The following is a 16819-nucleotide window of genomic DNA, read 5'->3' on the forward strand; positions in this document are numbered from 1 at the left end:
CTTCCCTGGAGCTGTTGTGACTCCGGCATCTGCAGCAAAGGACGCGGACATCGGACTCTTGGTGTTTTATGGGAGAGGGTTTGCGGGGAGCATGCTCAAGGCATCGTTTCGTTTTTAACACCTGCTTTGTGAACTGGCCTGGAGAGGATCTACAAACTGCAGGCATTTTGAAAACACACTCTAGTAACACATATACACACAGGCTTCCTTTCTCTTTGTCACGCACCCACTCACAGAGGATAGAACTGGGTGCCTGCCTGCCTGCCTTCCTCTTTAACAGGGTGACCTGGTTGGACAGCAGCTGTGGAAGAAGCCCGGTTTCACCTGCGTTCTGGGAGGTGTAGAACTTTCTAGAACGGACAGTATACTCTGTTCTCCATCCTCAGATTTAGCCATCTCCACGTACATCCTCTATAAAGCGTGGTTCTTGATTAGCTGATTTATTCATTCAACAAATGTTAACTCTCCATTTCTGGGTCCCGTACCCCTTTGAAAATCTGATGACGCACACTTCTGAATGACTCGGGGGTAGTTTGCGGAGTCCATCCTGAGCCGTGGGCTGGAGAACACCTGCTCTGGAGGCCTGCTTCTGCGCCCCCCACCCTCCTCGCCACACCAGGTCTGCGGTCCTTCCGAGCCAGAAGCCCCAGCCCCTCCCACCCCAACACCCTTCTTAGACCTCGTCTCAGAAGAGCAGTCCCCTGGGCCACACTTCTAGACTTAGAGCCCCCCCACTTCTCTCTCTGCGACACCACGTGGCTGGGCAGGGAGCTTCCGAAACAGCAGCTGGCCGTGCCTGCTCCAGGCCCCTGGCGCCCCCCAGCAGGTATCATTACTGCATAAGAGACCCATCATTCTGCATTAATCTGGGATTCATCATGATAGCCATGACCATAATTAATTTATTTGGTATTAATGTGGATGAAATATGTACTGTCCTTTCAGGGGAAATCAGGCTGCCTATAAGCATTAGTTAAAAGGACCATTAAAATCAAACCTTCCCCAGATCCATTAGGCGAAGTCTTTCATCCTGAAGAAGATAAAGTTCTGCTGTGTGAAATGTCATGAATAATTAGGTTGATTGCTGTTTTAAACTCTGCCCCTGCCTCTCCAACCCCTCCCTCCCGAAGCAGGCAAGGCTCACCTGCCGTGGAGCACCCCCTTCATCACCCCTGTCTACACTGGCCCCTAATTCCCCTCTGACCTCTACGACCATCCGTGTGGCTCTGTGTCTATGGACGGCATGGGGAAGGGGCTTCAATGACCCCATTAGACTCTATTTTCAGTGGATCTCCTTCTCCCTACTTCCCACCCTGGGCCCAGGGTGATGGCAGGCACCTTCCTCCTGCCTCAGTGCTGGTCCAGAAAGATGTAGACCAGGGAGAGGGCCAAAGCAACGTCTTTGGTCTGCATCTGAGGTCTGCAGACTCCATGCCCGGAACGGTGCCGGGGTGTGAAAATGCAGATTCCTGGGCTCACCTCAGACCAGCACATCTCAGGGGCTGTGCATGGGAAGGGGATGGAGGCTGGCTTGGAGGGCTTTGGGGTGTGCCGGACGAAGGGGAGAGGCGGGAGAGAGAAGCCTTTGGGAGAGCCCTGCTCTTGTTGCCAAAGCCAGGTTTCTCCAGAACTGCACTGTGGACACTGGCATGTGGGGTCTCCTGGCTCCTCTCGCGGGAGCACGTGAAGAAGCGTTCGCTGGATGCCCATGAACACACGCAGTTGCCCGGTGGGGCTGGTCCTTGAGGCCTCACCGGAAAGCTGAAGACCAGGGTGCGGAGGCTGAAGCCACCTGCTCAGAGGGGACTCAGGGCGTACTGATCGGGCAGGTGGGAGCCCTGGCGTGTCAGCCTCAGAAGAGGCACTGGAGACTCGCTCTGCTCCAGCCTCTTCACTTGGCGGTTCAAGAGCCCGGGGCACAAAGCGGGGCGGCTAGCCGGAGACCGGGGGGCAGGGGGCCACGGGCATCGGTGCCCATGGACAGCCCGGAGTGGTGGGGTGGGAGAGGGGCTGATATAATGCGACGTGGGGGGACAGCCAGCCCCCCCCCCACTATGCTCTAACCCCTTCGTGCTGCCCTGACAGACGCTTCGGCACAAAATGCACGGCCTGCCAGCAGGGCATCCCCCCGACCCAGGTGGTGCGCAAGGCGCAGGACTTCGTCTACCACCTGCACTGCTTCGCCTGCATCATCTGCAACCGGCAGCTGGCCACGGGGGACGAGTTCTACCTCATGGAGGACGGGCGGCTGGTGTGCAAGGAGGACTACGAGACGGCCAAGCAGAACGGTAAGCCGAGCCGGCCCGCACGCCGCCTGCTGCGGACCTCTGTCCGGGCCGAGCCCTTCCTCGGAGCCCTTCCCTCGGAGCCCTGCTCACACCCTGCCTGCTCTGAGAAGCGTCCCCAGACACCTGTGGGACAGTTCACGTCACCCCCCATCCCTGAGCCCGGGCTGGCTTCGCTGCAGCCTCAGTCGGGTGTCGGGTGGTGAGCAGGCCCGGCCCCAACACTGGTCGGAGGCTGAACAACAGCCGGGGCCTTGTGCCCTTCGCACCGGGGGCTCCTCGCCTGGGAGGGGGCTGGGAGGGGGCTCTGTCCACCGTGGACCCTGGGGGCTGCTCACCAGTCTTGCGTACTGGGGTGCACACGTACCTCGGTGCCCCCACACCTCAAAGGCTTCCGTCGGGGAGAGCAGGAGCGCGGCCTCCGTCGGCTCATACTTAGCTAACTGCGTTCCGTTTCCCCTGTCCGACTACGGGCTTGTGGAGGGCAGGGCCTCCCCCTTCCTTGTGAGGTGAGGACCCCTTGCGTCTCCCAGAGTCCCTGATGCAGGAGCCAGTCTTCACGCTCCGAGAGGCTCCAGTCAGCCACAGGACTTCCCGCCCACCCTGCCCTACCCCAGCCCCCCAGGCCTATTGTCCGGGGTCAGCGGTGGAGACCTCTACAAGGCTGACGCTGATGTCAGGCTGCAGGGTTAGCTGCTCTCCCCTCCAGTGCCATGTTCCCGAGCAGCCCAGGGCCTTTCCAGGGCCTCGACCCCCCAGGAAGGCCAAGCTCCCTCTCCCTTCCCTGGAGCTCCACCTCTGCTCCTCACTCACAGCTGTGCCCCCAGGCGCTGCGCCCTTCACCCTGGCTCCAGATTTGGCACTTGGCCAAATTCCACCTGGGAATCTCAGATGCACAAACTCACAAAACATCAAGGTCATTTGCCTTTGACTAGAATTTTTATCAACTCAGGGTGTTACTGCAAAAAGCAGCTCTCAACAGCTCTGGGCTTGATGGAAAAAAAAAGCAACAACAATTTCATGCATGTCCTTCTAGATCTTTCCTGGGCGCCTGAGTCAGAGGCTTCCACTCTCTTCTCCCAGAACCCCCACAGTGCTGGCCTTTCGGGATGGACTGGCCTTCAAGTCCCCTTTCTCCTCTTTCCCAGGCCTCAGCAAGCCTATTCCCAGGCTCTTTGCCTTAATGTATTCATCTACTCGGGTTCCTTAAAACTCCCCCGATGTTGCTGCTTTGGAGTCAATTATGATGTCCGAGAAGATTAGGGCATCTTGTCAGGGATAAACCATCAAAGCAGATGGACTCAGAGATCCCAAGCTGCCTTTGGAACTCTGAAGCCCTTCCCCAGAGATACCAGGAATGCGTGACCTCCCTCCAGGCCACCGGCTGCTTCTCCTCATCATAGGCCTTGTTTAGACCCTGAGCATTCATGGCCTGGCATCCACCTCTGCTGGGGATGGTTCACGAGGAGGGGGAGCCTAGCTGGGGAGGCAAGAATGACAGTGAAGCCAACACTTTTATCAAGGATTGTTTGTGCCACACCAGACCTCTGGAGGATGCTGGATTTGGCATCAGAGGCTGGTGGACATCTCTGCTCAGTCACTAACTTGGGGGCCCCCTTGGTTGAGCCTTGGCTTCTCAGCTGTGTATGGGGGGGGCGGGTAATAGCACCTGCCACACAGGGCTGTTTCCTGAGGTTTACATAGGATGGCGCCTGTGGAATGGGATGCTGAATGAGGGTGAGAGCCACGAGGAAGAGGAATGTCAACAGGGGGGTGAGATCTGCTTTAGGTTTTCAAGTAACCGAAGGTTACACAGTATTCCTGATGCCTTGCTACTGCCTCTGGTTGTCCGTGCAGAGGCCACTCCATCCTGTGAAATCCGGGTGACCCTGAGCGCAGCAGGGGACTTGGTCTGCTTTGGGACATTTGGTTCTTTTTATGTTTTAATTCCTCTTTGCTGATCCAAACCCCCTTTCAGGCTTACAGTTCCCTCCCCTTGTGCTACACAAAGGACCTAATATCAGCTATTTGTATCTTCGTGTGAATGATTTTGTTCATTTGTTACATCTTCCTGGATATTTGCATTTTCAATATAATGAGCTTGCATTTTATGCCAGGGACAAGTGCTAGGAGACCCTGCATAATTCAAAACCAACATATTTTAAGACTAATTTTCCCATAGGAATTAATGTAAAAAGTAGGAGGGGGGGAATGTATTCTGGAAGCACATAAATCCATAACCAGTGAAGTGTATCTTTGCCTTAATGCTACTTTTTATTTTCTCAGCACTATCTCTAATACCTTGCAGAATGCTCTCTCCTAAATTAACAGCCTAGGATATCATGGTCTTGCTTGGCCTTCTTCATAGCGTTTTATCACATTTAACTTCCGTACCAAAGTTATTGATTTTTGGGTACATTTTTCAGCACGAGCACTGCCACCACTACTTAATGAATACTTGGATGACATTGTTATAGGATATAAAAAAGATTTTAAATTATAATAACAGTGAATGTTAAAATAACAGCATGATAGTCCCCATAATCGCAAGAAGAAAGTCCTGTGCACGTAGACGGCAGTTCTGAACCAACTGGGCCACCAACCCAGGATGACGGGTAGATCCCAGTGGCCACGGTGAAAACAGTTGCTAAATCACTAGGCCGGCCTATTTAAAAATTAGACAATTCTTGATGAATTACATTATTTTGCTGGTTTCATTATTTCAAATTTTAGATCTAAAGACTGTAGAGATGTTTTAAAAGTGCACTATTTCATATTGGCATCAAATGCTGTCCTGCTGTTGTCTTTATAAATAGGGGCAGAAGGGATGGATTCCTTATGACAGAATTTAAAGACCTTTGGAGGCTTTCCTCCGTCTCCGCCAGAGCAGAAAACAGCCCAAGGAGAGAGGACTGGGGACTTCATCCTCCCTCCGCCGTGTGCATGACTGCCGTGCAGACTCGGGCCGGCGTGCCACCCGACTCAGGGCAGGCGCTGGTGCCCCGGGCTTCAGAGTGGGGAGGGGACTTGCCCACGTCACTCCCTCACTCAGCAAGAAAGTTGAACCCAGGTCTTCCAGCAGCAAGAAACACTTTTCAGAATTGTTGTGAGGATTGTTTGCACATCAAGTTCTCAGATCACACCAGGCACATCGTAGGTGCTTAGCAAATGTTGGCCATTATTGATCCTAAGAGAGGGTTTTCTTGGAAGGAAAGGAAGGTAGGAATGTAGGAGGGACATTTCAGAGGACCCAGGGAAAGGAACACAGAAGACCCAGAGAGCCAGGGACGCCGTGGCGGTGTGTGGACTCGGGGGTGCCCTGCGGAGAATGGGCAGAGGTCTAGCGTCCAGTGCCAGCAGAGGAGACGCACCGTCCGCTCTTGGCTGTGTGCTCCCGCATGCGCCCAGCGCCTCTGTACCAGACTGAACACACCAGCCTCTGACTAACGCCAGGCTTATCTGCTCAGAATCCACTGAACGCTGGATCGGTCAGTGTGTTGTCCTGAACACTCTTCAGACCAGTGGTTTTCAAAAAATTTTGACTATGACCCCGAGTGAGAAACTCATTTTCAACTCAGCACACATGTATTCATACCGTGAACACTTAAGCAAGTCCTGTGAAACCATACTTGCCCTCATCTATCCCATCCCATCCCACGCGTCATATTCCCCCCCCCAAAGTTTTTGATCCACTCAATTGACAGGACAACCCACTAGTGGGTTCTGACCCGTAATTGGTGGACACTGCTTAGATGGCTAGTGAACGTGCTGGTTACCCCTGCTGAGCTCAGCGAGGCCACCGCAAGGGACCTGGGAAACGGGAGGCTCCCGAGGGGAGGAGGGGCAGAGGTGTCGGGGGCAGCCCAGGACACGTCCTTCACCCAGGCTCGTTGGCCTTCACAGCCCAGCTGCTGGCTCACAGGCTGTCGGGCCAGAGTGTTCGCCGTTTCCGGGAGGCACGTGGAACTGTGCACCTTCAGTCTGGTGGGAGCCTCTGTGGCTGGGCTGGCAGGGGACGGGGACGGGCGGGGAGCTGAGGGAGGGACCGTTGTCCTCGCTTTTCCGTGACTCGGGAAGGCCTATGGTGAAGAGTGGGCTCCGTGGGGGTGGTTCCCATTCCTTCCCACGGCTCTGCCGCGGTGGGCAATGAGGAGAGGAGGCAGGGCATGCGCCCCAGCGGCTTTGGGCAGGCAGACCCCAGTAAGGAGGGGTCTTCACTGCAGATGACTCCGAGGCCGGAGCCAAGCGGCCCAGAACCACCATCACAGCGAAGCAGCTGGAGACGTTAAAGAACGCCTACAAGAACTCCCCCAAGCCTGCCCGGCACGTGAGGGAGCAGCTCTCCTCGGAGACCGGCCTGGACATGAGGGTCGTGCAGGTGAGGCCCCGGGCCCCGGGCCTCCTCTGCCGTCGGGGTGGCCTGGGCTGGGGTGCGGCTCTGTGCCCTCTCGCTCTACAGGACGGAGGCTCAGGGAGCGCCGGGGGAGCTGGGCTCCGGGCGGGACCCGGGGAAGCTTGTGGAAGCGGAGACGGAGGCAGAGATGGAGGCAGAGACGGAGGCAGAGACGGAGGCAGAGGTGGAGGCAGAGACGGAGGCAGAGATGGAGGCAGAGACGGAGGCAGAGATGGAGGCAGAGACGGAGGCAGAGGTGGAGGCAGAGACGGAGGCAGAGACGGAGGCAGAGGTGGAGGCAGAGGTGGAGGCAGAGACGGAGGCAGAGGTGGAGGCAGAGACGGAGGCAGAGGTGGAGGCAGAGACGGAGGCAGAGACGGAGGCAGAGATGGAGGCAGAGACGGAGGCAGAGACAGAGGCAGAGGGGGCCCATCGTGCTCCCGGCCCCGAGCTTGACCAACGCTTCAGGGCTTGTCTCCAGCTACCTGTCCTGGGGTCCCCGGGGGCCTTGGGTTTGCGGTGGACACCCGCTGAGTGCGTCCCTTCTGCTTGTGTGGCAGGTCTGGTTTCAGAACCGAAGGGCCAAGGAGAAGCGCCTGAAGAAGGACGCGGGGCGGCATCGCTGGGGACAGTTCTATAAGAGCGTCAAGCGGAGCCGGGGCGGCGGCAAGCAGGAGAAGGAGAGCTCTGCAGAGGACTGTGGGGTTAGTGACAGTGAGCTGAGCTTCCGAGGTGAGCAGGGCTGGAGGGGCGAGGCCGAGGCCTTAGGAAAGGCCCCTGGGAAACAGTAATTCTTGACACGCAGGGGGGATCTTTCTTGAGGCCTTGACAACCGCCTCCCGAAGCCAGGCTCTTCCCGGCGACTTGCAGTAAAGGGTGGGGGGGGTGGCAGTGGCCCTTTGAGACGGGACAAAGAGTAGGAAACAAGAGAGTTCTGCTGCTGCAATGTGGAAGCTGGCTTCCCCAGGCCCGTGGGCCCCGAGGCCTCCCCTCCTTTCCTGCTGACTGGGGCTCTCTCACCGGCCCGTGCAGCTGGGAACAGACAGCTGTGTGTCTTGGCCCCTGCCCTCGGCCCCTCTCCTGCATTCCCCTCCTTTGCAGGGGCCCTGGCCTCCCTCCCGGGATCTCCTGGAGTAACCACTTCCTCCTCTCCTGGTGGTGGGGTGGTCGTGCTCAGGAGGCCCTTTGCCCTGGGAAAGCAATACTGTGAGTGCATGCGGGATGGGGACAGGCCTCACTTCTGAAATCCCCTCCCCTACTGCTCACTTCATCCTGTCCCCTGCACAGAAGCTTTGCAGCATGCGCTACATTTGAATCTGTGCATCAGCCAAATGGCGAACCACTGCATGTTTGGGATCCCGAGGTTGTTCGCAAATAGCCATAACTATTCTCAGTTACTGAGTCCTCAGCTATGGAAGGTCCTCTGTTGTGGGTGGATAGAAAGAGTAGTGAGTGGGTGGGTGGGGGGCCTCAGAAATCTGGTTGCTGGTTGGGGCTCTCTCAGATCGATTCACTTTTCTTGAGCCTCAGTTTCCACATCTGTAAATGGGGAATAACTACATCCTCCCCCATCTCAGTGTTGTTGTGGGGTTCGATGAACACAACTGACTGTGGATGTGTTTGGGTGAAACTCAGCACAGTTTTACGCTTGGAAGTCATGACTGTCCCCACAGGGAGCGTGTCCCCACCCCACCCCCCCCACCCCCCCGCCCACAGAGGGTCGTATGGAATGACAGGTGTCGGCGAAAGGCCAAATAATGGCCATTTTCCAGTGGAGCTGAGCCTTCATCATTCTGCCTCCTTTAAAGAGCATGAGATCTCCTTCCCCCTTTTCATTTTCAGGGTGGAGTGGTGGGGGGCAGGCTTAGGGCAGGTTGTCAGAAGGAATGGGTGTTGAAGTCTAGTCTGGGGAGGCTTGATGGGAGCTGATGCACAGGCCCGGGTGGGAATAGAGAAGGAAGTTCGTGGGGCAGAGGATGGAACCTGCTGCCAGCCAGAGCACGATGCCCTCAGAGGACTGTCGCTCACTCGGGAGATCTGTCCTGTGGGGCCTGGGAAGGGCTCAAGAGCCTATGCTCACCTTCCAGTCCTGTTGGTGGAGTTAGGAAAGCCATTTAATCTGATCTGAGCTGCCAAAATCAACATCTGGAACATGCAGGATCATTACATCTTGCTTTGTAGCTCTTTTCTGTTGGGTGCAGGTGGGACCCCCGTTTGACATGTCATGGATCTCTCTGGGTAATTACAGAACTCTTTATTTCTTAAGACTAAAACCACTCGCCTCTGTTGGAGAGATGAATTCTTCTGGGTAGCACAGGATGCATTAGAAACCCTTAATGAAATTCTTCAAGAAGCAAGAAGGTCCATTTGCCTTAATCAAGTCAATACTTTGTCTGCAGCAAAGAGCTTATTCGATAGAGAAACTGAGTCCTTCAACATTGAACCACTTTTCCAGGTAGACCAGAAGGATTTTGTATACATGCCTAAGAGTGGCCCTCAGCTACCCTTACCACATGGGCCTGCTTCTTTCCCAACCAACGGAAACCAAGCACTTTTCTCAGCCTGAAAGCTTTCAGATTAAATCTTGTCAGCACATAGTTTCCGTTTGTGAGGCTGATAACATATGACCCACAAACCTCAGGCATTCATATTCTTTAGTGTAGCCATCTTAGTCCGTGAGCCACATGGGACCAACAAACTCAGCAGACATTTGTCCAGCCTTCTGGGATCTGCCCTCAGGCTCTGCAGGTGTTTTTCCTGTGTTTCCCCTCGATTTGGGTCAGTCTCTGGCTGCCAGGTTGAGAGTTGGTGTCTGACTCATGCACGGCAGTGAGGCGTCTGCCATCCTTGGGCGTCTTTCTCGGTCATGTGTATTCCTAGGTTGTGAAGAACAGGGACCACTGGAGTCCTGGCCGCTGACAATAAATCTCCGTTCTTTTGTCCACAGAGGATCAAATTCTCTCAGAACTTGGCCACACCAATAGGATTTATGGCAACGTGGGGGACGTTTCAGGCGGACAGTTAATGAATGGGAGCTTCTCCATGGACGGGACAGGACAATCCTATCAGGACTTGAGGGATGGGAGCCCCTATGGAATCCCCCAGTCTCCCTCCTCCATATCGTCCCTGCCATCCCACGCTCCTTTGCTCAATGGGCTGGATTACACGGTGGACAGTAATTTGGGCATCATTGGGCATGCAGGGCAGGGAGTGAGCCAGACGCTGAGAGCCATGGCTGGGGGACCCACCTCTGACATCTCCACAGGAAGCAGTGTAGGCTATCCTGACTTCCCAACGAGCCCAGCCTCTTGGCTCGATGAAATGGATCATCCTCCTTTTTAAACATCTCTCCTCCCCACCCTACCCGTCCTGGCTTGAGAGAATATCTTCAAGGATCAAAAGAGACTTGCCTTTTAAGGATCAAAAGTGCACCAATGTGAATTTCCATTATTTTCAATGGAAGTCCTCCGCTGATCCCTAGGCGGGTGAGAGACCAGACCACACTAGGGCCCTGTTACCCTGGGGAAGTAGCGGGAAGGCAGCCTCCTCTCAGGACACAGCACAGGGGTGCAGAGCCTAGAGCGCTAGGGTGCTGCTTGGTGGCTTCCTACCCCCGCCCTGCTTCCAGGCTTTGGCTGCTCGGTGCTTGGCAGCACGAGGTGACCGTCAGGCCACCTTGGCCTTTGGGAACTCTGCTCCGACTGGTGTGTCTCCTGAGATGCCTCCCGAACCACTTCTCTCCACCAGAACTGAGATTCCTGAGGTAGAGGCATCCTGGCCCTTGAGTATAATAAAAGTGATTTCTGGACCACTCTATTGAACTCTAATTTTGAAAATAAAAAGTCACTTATTAAATGTCAGTGAAAACTTTGATGGCCACCGTTTGATATTGAAAACGTCCCCTTCTCCTCCTCCTTTTTTTTTTTTTTTTTTTGCTGTGAAAAATATGACTTCTTCCCTGCCCAGAAGTACAAGCCAGATAATATTTGTCAGTTTTGGTTTTTAAGAGATCCCATCCCTATCACTGAATCCCTGACGGCAAGAAGTGGTTTTCCTTGCAGGTGACTCAGGCTGGAGCTGAGTGGCCCTGGACCATCACAGCGACTGCCCGACGAGTCCCCTCGGTGCACATTGTGCCTTTTTAATTTGCTCGTATCATTTATTCCACAAGACAGGCTGTGGGTTACAAAGTGATCCAAGCTAAAATATGGAGAGAACAGAAGGACAATCAGCGCAAACGCGCAGGCGCATGTGGATTCTAAGCGTGCGGTCCGCTTAGCCATGTCAGCAGACGTGCTCCCAGAGCTCCCCATCCCGCAGGCTGAAACGGTATTGAGTCTGCTTTGCAGGAGTTGGTGTAGACGAGCTTGCGAGCCCATCCCACCGGCAGCCTGCCTGCCCCAGACCTTGCAAAAGGGGAGCTTTCTCCGTGGTAGCTGACTCAATTGGACAGTTTTGGTATCTTCCAAGAGCCAGTAATGCTTTTTGGCCCAGCTTGGTTGGGAGGAATCACTCGGGAGCAGCCCTAAGATCGCCCAAAGCGTTCCAAGTGGTTCTTGGGCTACGTCTCTCTGGGCTGCTGGCTGGACTCGGGCCAGGCCCCGAGGTGCCCCAGGCCTGCGCTCAGGAAGGCCGAGCTCACCAGCCAGTGGCAGTGAGGGCTCTCAGCTCGCGGGTGTGCTCTGGCCCCTCACCCAGCCTCAGGCCCGAGGCAAGGGCAGGGCCGACCCCTGCTCTACGAGCTGCCCCCCCCCCACCGCCCCTCGGTCTGCGGACCCCCCACGGGGGGACACGCCAGGGTGAGTGAGTGAGTGGTGCCACGGGTCCTACTTTATGCACCGCACCTCTGTCCGTCAGGAAGCTCTCCAGCGCACACTGCGTGCGGGTTAGCGAGGTGGGCGTCTGTCCAGTCCCCTTGGGAAACGGTGGCCGGCTTCTTCCGGCTTCCATTTTCTTAGACAAGAGAGTAGGAAAGGGTAAGAAGGCATTGTCTTTCTTTCACATGAAGTGACAGGGCCAGAGACCTTTGGGACCCTTCCTTCTGTGAATGTTTCGTCACCTTTTGAGGACCACGGGATTCAGGTGCACGGTGGGCAGGCTAAAGGAAGACATAAAACACCTCCACTTTGGCTGCTGCATCCACCGCAGACTCCTTTCCAGGACTAAACGGAGGTCAGTCAAGCTTCTTTAAAATATGCAGTCAGTGAATTCCTGGGCTCAGCCTTCCGGCCCCGTTTGCTCTGCTCAATTTGGACTGTCCCCTTATTGTCTGGTGTGCTGCATCTACTGTGATTTTTGCTTGGAGAGTCTACAAACGTAGACTTCTTCAGGCTCCAGGGGTGGGGTGGGGGTGTGTCCCGCCTAGGCAGGTTGCTCCTGGGAATTCCCCAACAGTGGGGACACCGGGAGTGGGAGCGGGGACACACATGCAAGACGAGAAGCCATAGGAAGGAAAGGAAGACCCAACTGTCCTTTTGGAGGACAGCTTCTTCCACACACTAGTCTCCGCAGGCTGCTCCCAGGATGCAGGAGAAAGACGGTGTCGGGCTGGGGACCAGTGACAAACTGTCCCACGCAGACCACTATCTCGGCTTGACTGTGGCCTAGTGACTCACAAGACCTCAGCGGCACCTCACATCTCTGGTGCATACAGTGCAGGGAGGGGGGACTCCCTAGAGAGACAGGCCCCCTCTCTGTGTGGCACTGGTTTCTTAAGATCAACTGAAGTTGACCTGTTTTTGGTTTTGTATGTGACATCTTCATGCTCACTCCCGATTCAGGGGTGGGAGACGGGGAAGCTGTCCTCACTCCCGCTAATAACACAAGTCTCCTGCGGCCCTCAGTGAGCGGCGCAGTCGATGGGGGGAGCAGCCTCTTGGGTTTTGCTGGGGGCGGCTGGCTTGAAGAGCCCTTGTGAGAGCGCTGGCCAGAAAGCCAGGGGAGCCTGAACAAAGTTCCCGACAGCCACCTCCCCAGGAAGCAGCAAACGCTGGTGCCTCATTTAGAAGTACAGCCCCCTGAGGCCTCAGATTTGAAGTGGGTCTCCTTGCACGTGAGGTTAGCATATGGACGGGCCAGGGCCACCGGGTAGCCACCGCATGCCAAGACGATTCCCTGGCTCTTCTGTGGCTCAGAGAGGGAGAAGAACAGAACATCCCCTTGAGGTTTTCTTAAAGGCACTCCTCTAGTGCTCATTATGGTGATACTCTAATGTTATAGTAATAGCCTATTACTGAGCTATAAGGTGCTACATGGAGCGGTTTCCTCCTTACTAAATCGATATGGATGAATTTTTAAAATGAGGCGAGAACTTCTAGGGGCATTTACAATATTTGGGTCTGTCTTTGGCTCTAAGAAGGCAAAGAACTAGCAGGCATTATCTGCAGCGCCTGGCTGGTAGACCTGAGGGTAGGAGGCTTCGGAATCCAGGAGCAAATTAAAGACAGAAAGAAAAACAAATCCCCGCCCCCGCCCCCCCAGGTTTCCAGGGGTAATTGGTATGAGCAAAAATGGGACCTGAGCGGCTATGGAAGAATCTACATTTGCCGAGACGTGAGAAAAGCATAGAGGAAACACCAAATCCAAGGGCTAAGCCGGCCCTCTGGGTAAATCACATGCTGGGGAGCCTGGCTCCTTGCAGGGACTTGGGTGCAGCTCGAGGCCAACTCCTCTCCATCGTGCTTTCTCTTTCCTGCCCCATCTGGGAGTTATGACTATAATATAAGTACCCACAACATTACTCCAGTGAACGAGTACAGTGAAACATCAGGGTAAGAGAACAAGACCTAAGGCAAGCCTTTTGGAGTGTCTTTAAAACTCGGTCTTTTTGTTTTTGTTTTTTTGCCAGCGTAAAACACGAAATCTAGTAAGATCACTGGGGCCATTAGACCTTCATAATGAAGCTCCCGTTGCAAAAAGTGTAAGAAGTCCGTAGAACAAAAGGCACTGATGCCTCTGCGGCTTGAGCTGGTTATTGGGAGACACCTGCCTCCTCGCAGGGGGGGCTCTCGGGCCTCCGCTGAGCAGACGCGCCCTCTGCCGGCGCGCGCCCGGCCCCCACGCTTCCAGGTGACCCCCCCCCCGCCCCCCCCCGACTGACAACTCGGTTATAACCTCCGAAATAATGACCAGACCTCCCCAGCCAGCAGGGGCTGGAAGGCCTGAGGAGGCTCATTTTTAAACACTGCACTTTAAAAATTGGAAACCGTGAGATGAAGAAAAATTCAATTAAGCGGAAATGAGTTTTGTTTTATTGGCTGCTGCTGACGGGCTCTGGGCATGCTGAAAGCTAAATAAAAAAGCACATCACTGGCTCTCTCTTTCTTGGACTTGGTCAGTTGGCCCTTTCTGCAGCAGCTGCTCTAACCGAGCTCACATGGTGACTGGAGCCAAAAAGAGAGAGCACGGCAAAGCCATCCCACCCACACACCGCTTGGTAGGGCCCCACGGAAAGCACAGTTTCTCGCTGCTAGCTCTGGTGAGGAGGCGGCTGCAGGTTTGGGAGGGGTGCCAAGCATTCCTTTCCTTGGGGAGGCAGAGCACAGGCGGACAGAGAAGGACACCCCCGCTCTGGTCTGCTGCCCACCTAGAGGCAAGAATCATTTGTACCTCCCCACATGCGTTCAGGGCTGCAGGCTCCCAGAAGCTGCTCTGAACTTGCGTTCAGACCTCAAAGCCCCAGGTCCCCTAGGCTCTGGACGGTTGCCCTCACCCTTGGCAGTGTAAATTTTGTACAGTTAAAAAGAAATGAAGTCTCACTTCCTGGGGGAAAAAGAAAAAAAGAAAAAAAAGACGAAAAAAAAAAGGACCCACCCATCCTTATTTATTGCCATGTGACTTTGGAACACAGAAGCTGGTGCGTTTGTTTGTATATGGTTCCTGTGTGTTGGCATGAGATGTGTATGGTAAAATTATGTCAAATAAATATGGAAATTCTTTAGAAGCAGATGTGTCTTGCTTTTCATTTTGGTTCTCTGGATGTTTTTTTTCTCTTGATATAATTAGGACAAAAAGCTAAGGCGATGTGGGGTCCTTTTACCACCGGAAGGAAACCCAAACTACAACTCTGAATGCCAGAACGACTTACAGCCATGAATACCAGAAGTGCTCAATAAAGGTTCGATTAGAGGAAGTGCTCTGGTTTTTCTGACAGCAATTTTCCGGGGCCCAATTCTCTGCTCCTAGGCTTAGGGGATGGGCAGAGAAAACCCACTGACCACATAATCTTAGTTAATGTTTGTCCTGTTGCATTTTAAAAGTCCTTCCCACTTAAACATTTTCTCCCTAAAGTATGTGCAAACATCTATATTTGGGCGAGAGGTGGACAGAGGGATACAAACACCTCATCAGAATTATCAGGGCTCCTTGACGAGCTTTTGTAGAAAAGTCCTCATTCAGATTTCTTCTCTGCAAGAGGCTTTATTAATGTGCAGGATCTGAAGGTTAGCTGGAATGGAAAAAGCAACACTGCTTCTTTCATCAAAAAATATTAAAGTCCAGGGGTGCCTGGGTGGCTCAGTGGGTTAAGCGTCTGCCTTCAGCTCAGGTCACGATCCCAGGATCCCGGAATCAAGCCCCGCATCGGGCTCCCTGCTCTGCGGGGAGTCTGCTTCTCCCTCTCCTTCCTGCTCATGCTCTCTCTCACTATTTCTGTCTCTCTCAAATAAATAAATAAAATATTTTTTAAAAAGATTTAAAAGAATATTGAAGTCCTCCTATCTCTTTAGAGCTGGCCTTCCATCTAGGAAAAACTAGAGTGCTTTTTCCATTAGTGACTGGTTTTATTTGAAGAGAAGATCCAGAGGTGCACTGTCCCATATGGCAGCTACGAGTCACACGTGGCTATTTACATTTAAGTTGACTGATATTCAATAAAACTGCAAGTTTCCTTCCTCATGCCGGCTCTGTTTCAAGTGCTCGGTAGCTACACGTGGCTAGCAGCGACTGTATTTGGACACACGGACACAGAGCACTTCAGTGGCCGCAGAGAGTTCCACTGGACAGTGCTGATGGAGTCTGCCAAGGGAGAACGGGCAGAGAAAACTCACTCATCACGCTAGCTGCTCGCTATCCTGGAGCACTTGGTGAAATATCTTGAGCCTCCTTAGACAGTGTAGTGCCGGCTTCTTGGTCATCCTAGTTTGTGAGGAGCACTGCCCACAAGAACAACTCGCTTGGGTACAAGGGAGGGGGGCTGGGCTCTGGACCCCTGAGTCTGCAGTCCAATGCTGCCACCAGCTTGTCCTGACTCTACCTAACCCCTGGACGCGTGCCGTGTCCCATGGTCTATGCCGTTACACAGGAAAGACACCACCACCCAGGCAGACATCCAGCGAGATTCTTGGGGGGCTTGAAGGTCTTTTAGTGAAGACCCGAATCTCTGCTCTCAGGAGAGGGAATTCTGGTAAATACTTCGTTAGGCCGAGAAAGGCGGCCAGGATGGGTGAAGATGAGAGCATCACGTGGGAGTGGGGGTGTTGGTGGAGGAAGGCAGGAGGTTCTGGACACGAGGACCTGCTTCCTTCCCTAGCCCAGTCCCTTGGGTGCTTGAGAGGGAAATTCACAAAGTGGCTAGGAAGGGCCCTGCTGCGCCTCAATTACTCATCTGAGTATTCCTGAGGCACTAATGTCGGGCCCGAGAATTCTGCTCGTGTATGCACTGCACCCCGCGTCTCGAGCCTTCTGTCCTCAAACCCCTTGTCACCAGCCTGTCTACGTGGACTTCTTGCTTTCAGGATGCTAGCAATCGTTTTGAGTATATCAGACCGACAATCACAGGACCATTTCCACTCTGTACTCTGTGCACAGCTGCCACCACAATGCCAATCTAGTAACTTTCTGGAATTATGAAATGTGTTCTCAGCTCACAAAGGAAGCAGAGGATCTGATCTGTCTCTGTCTCGCTCTCCCCCCCTTTCTTTTTTTGGTTTGGTCACTAGAAACCAGCCCCTGAGCAGTGTGATTTTCTGACGGTGGCTTTTCAAAAACACAGCTGCTTAAAGAAGAATATAGGAAAGAAATCACTGGCCGGAAAGAATAAAATAAGACAGAAACTCAGGAGGACGAATGAAGGCTCAACACTCAAGTGTTTTTCACTGCTTTTCTTTCTTTCTCCTTGGGCCTAGGATTCGACTCAGCTAAA

At 53.9% G+C, this 16819-nt stretch overlaps 1 protein-coding gene across 1 annotated transcript in view; it reads left to right on the forward strand.

Annotated features, from left to right (window-relative positions):
- LHX4 (LIM homeobox 4) overlaps positions 1–10020 on the forward strand; it is a 29655-nt gene extending 19635 nt beyond the window's left edge. Inside the window, exons 3-6 of the mRNA XM_032393081.1 lie at positions 2086–2288; positions 6509–6663; positions 7239–7410; positions 9626–10020. Coding sequence (XP_032248972.1) covers positions 2086–2288; positions 6509–6663; positions 7239–7410; positions 9626–10020 — 925 coding nt within the window. The remainder of the gene's footprint in view (positions 1–2085; positions 2289–6508; positions 6664–7238; positions 7411–9625) is intronic.
- Positions 10021–16819: the final 6799 nt, after the last annotated feature.

Source organism: Phoca vitulina, unplaced genomic scaffold, assembly GCF_004348235.1.
Source record: "Phoca vitulina isolate PV1807 unplaced genomic scaffold, GSC_HSeal_1.0 scaffold71, whole genome shotgun sequence".
Taxonomy (NCBI): Eukaryota; Metazoa; Chordata; class Mammalia; order Carnivora; family Phocidae; genus Phoca; species Phoca vitulina.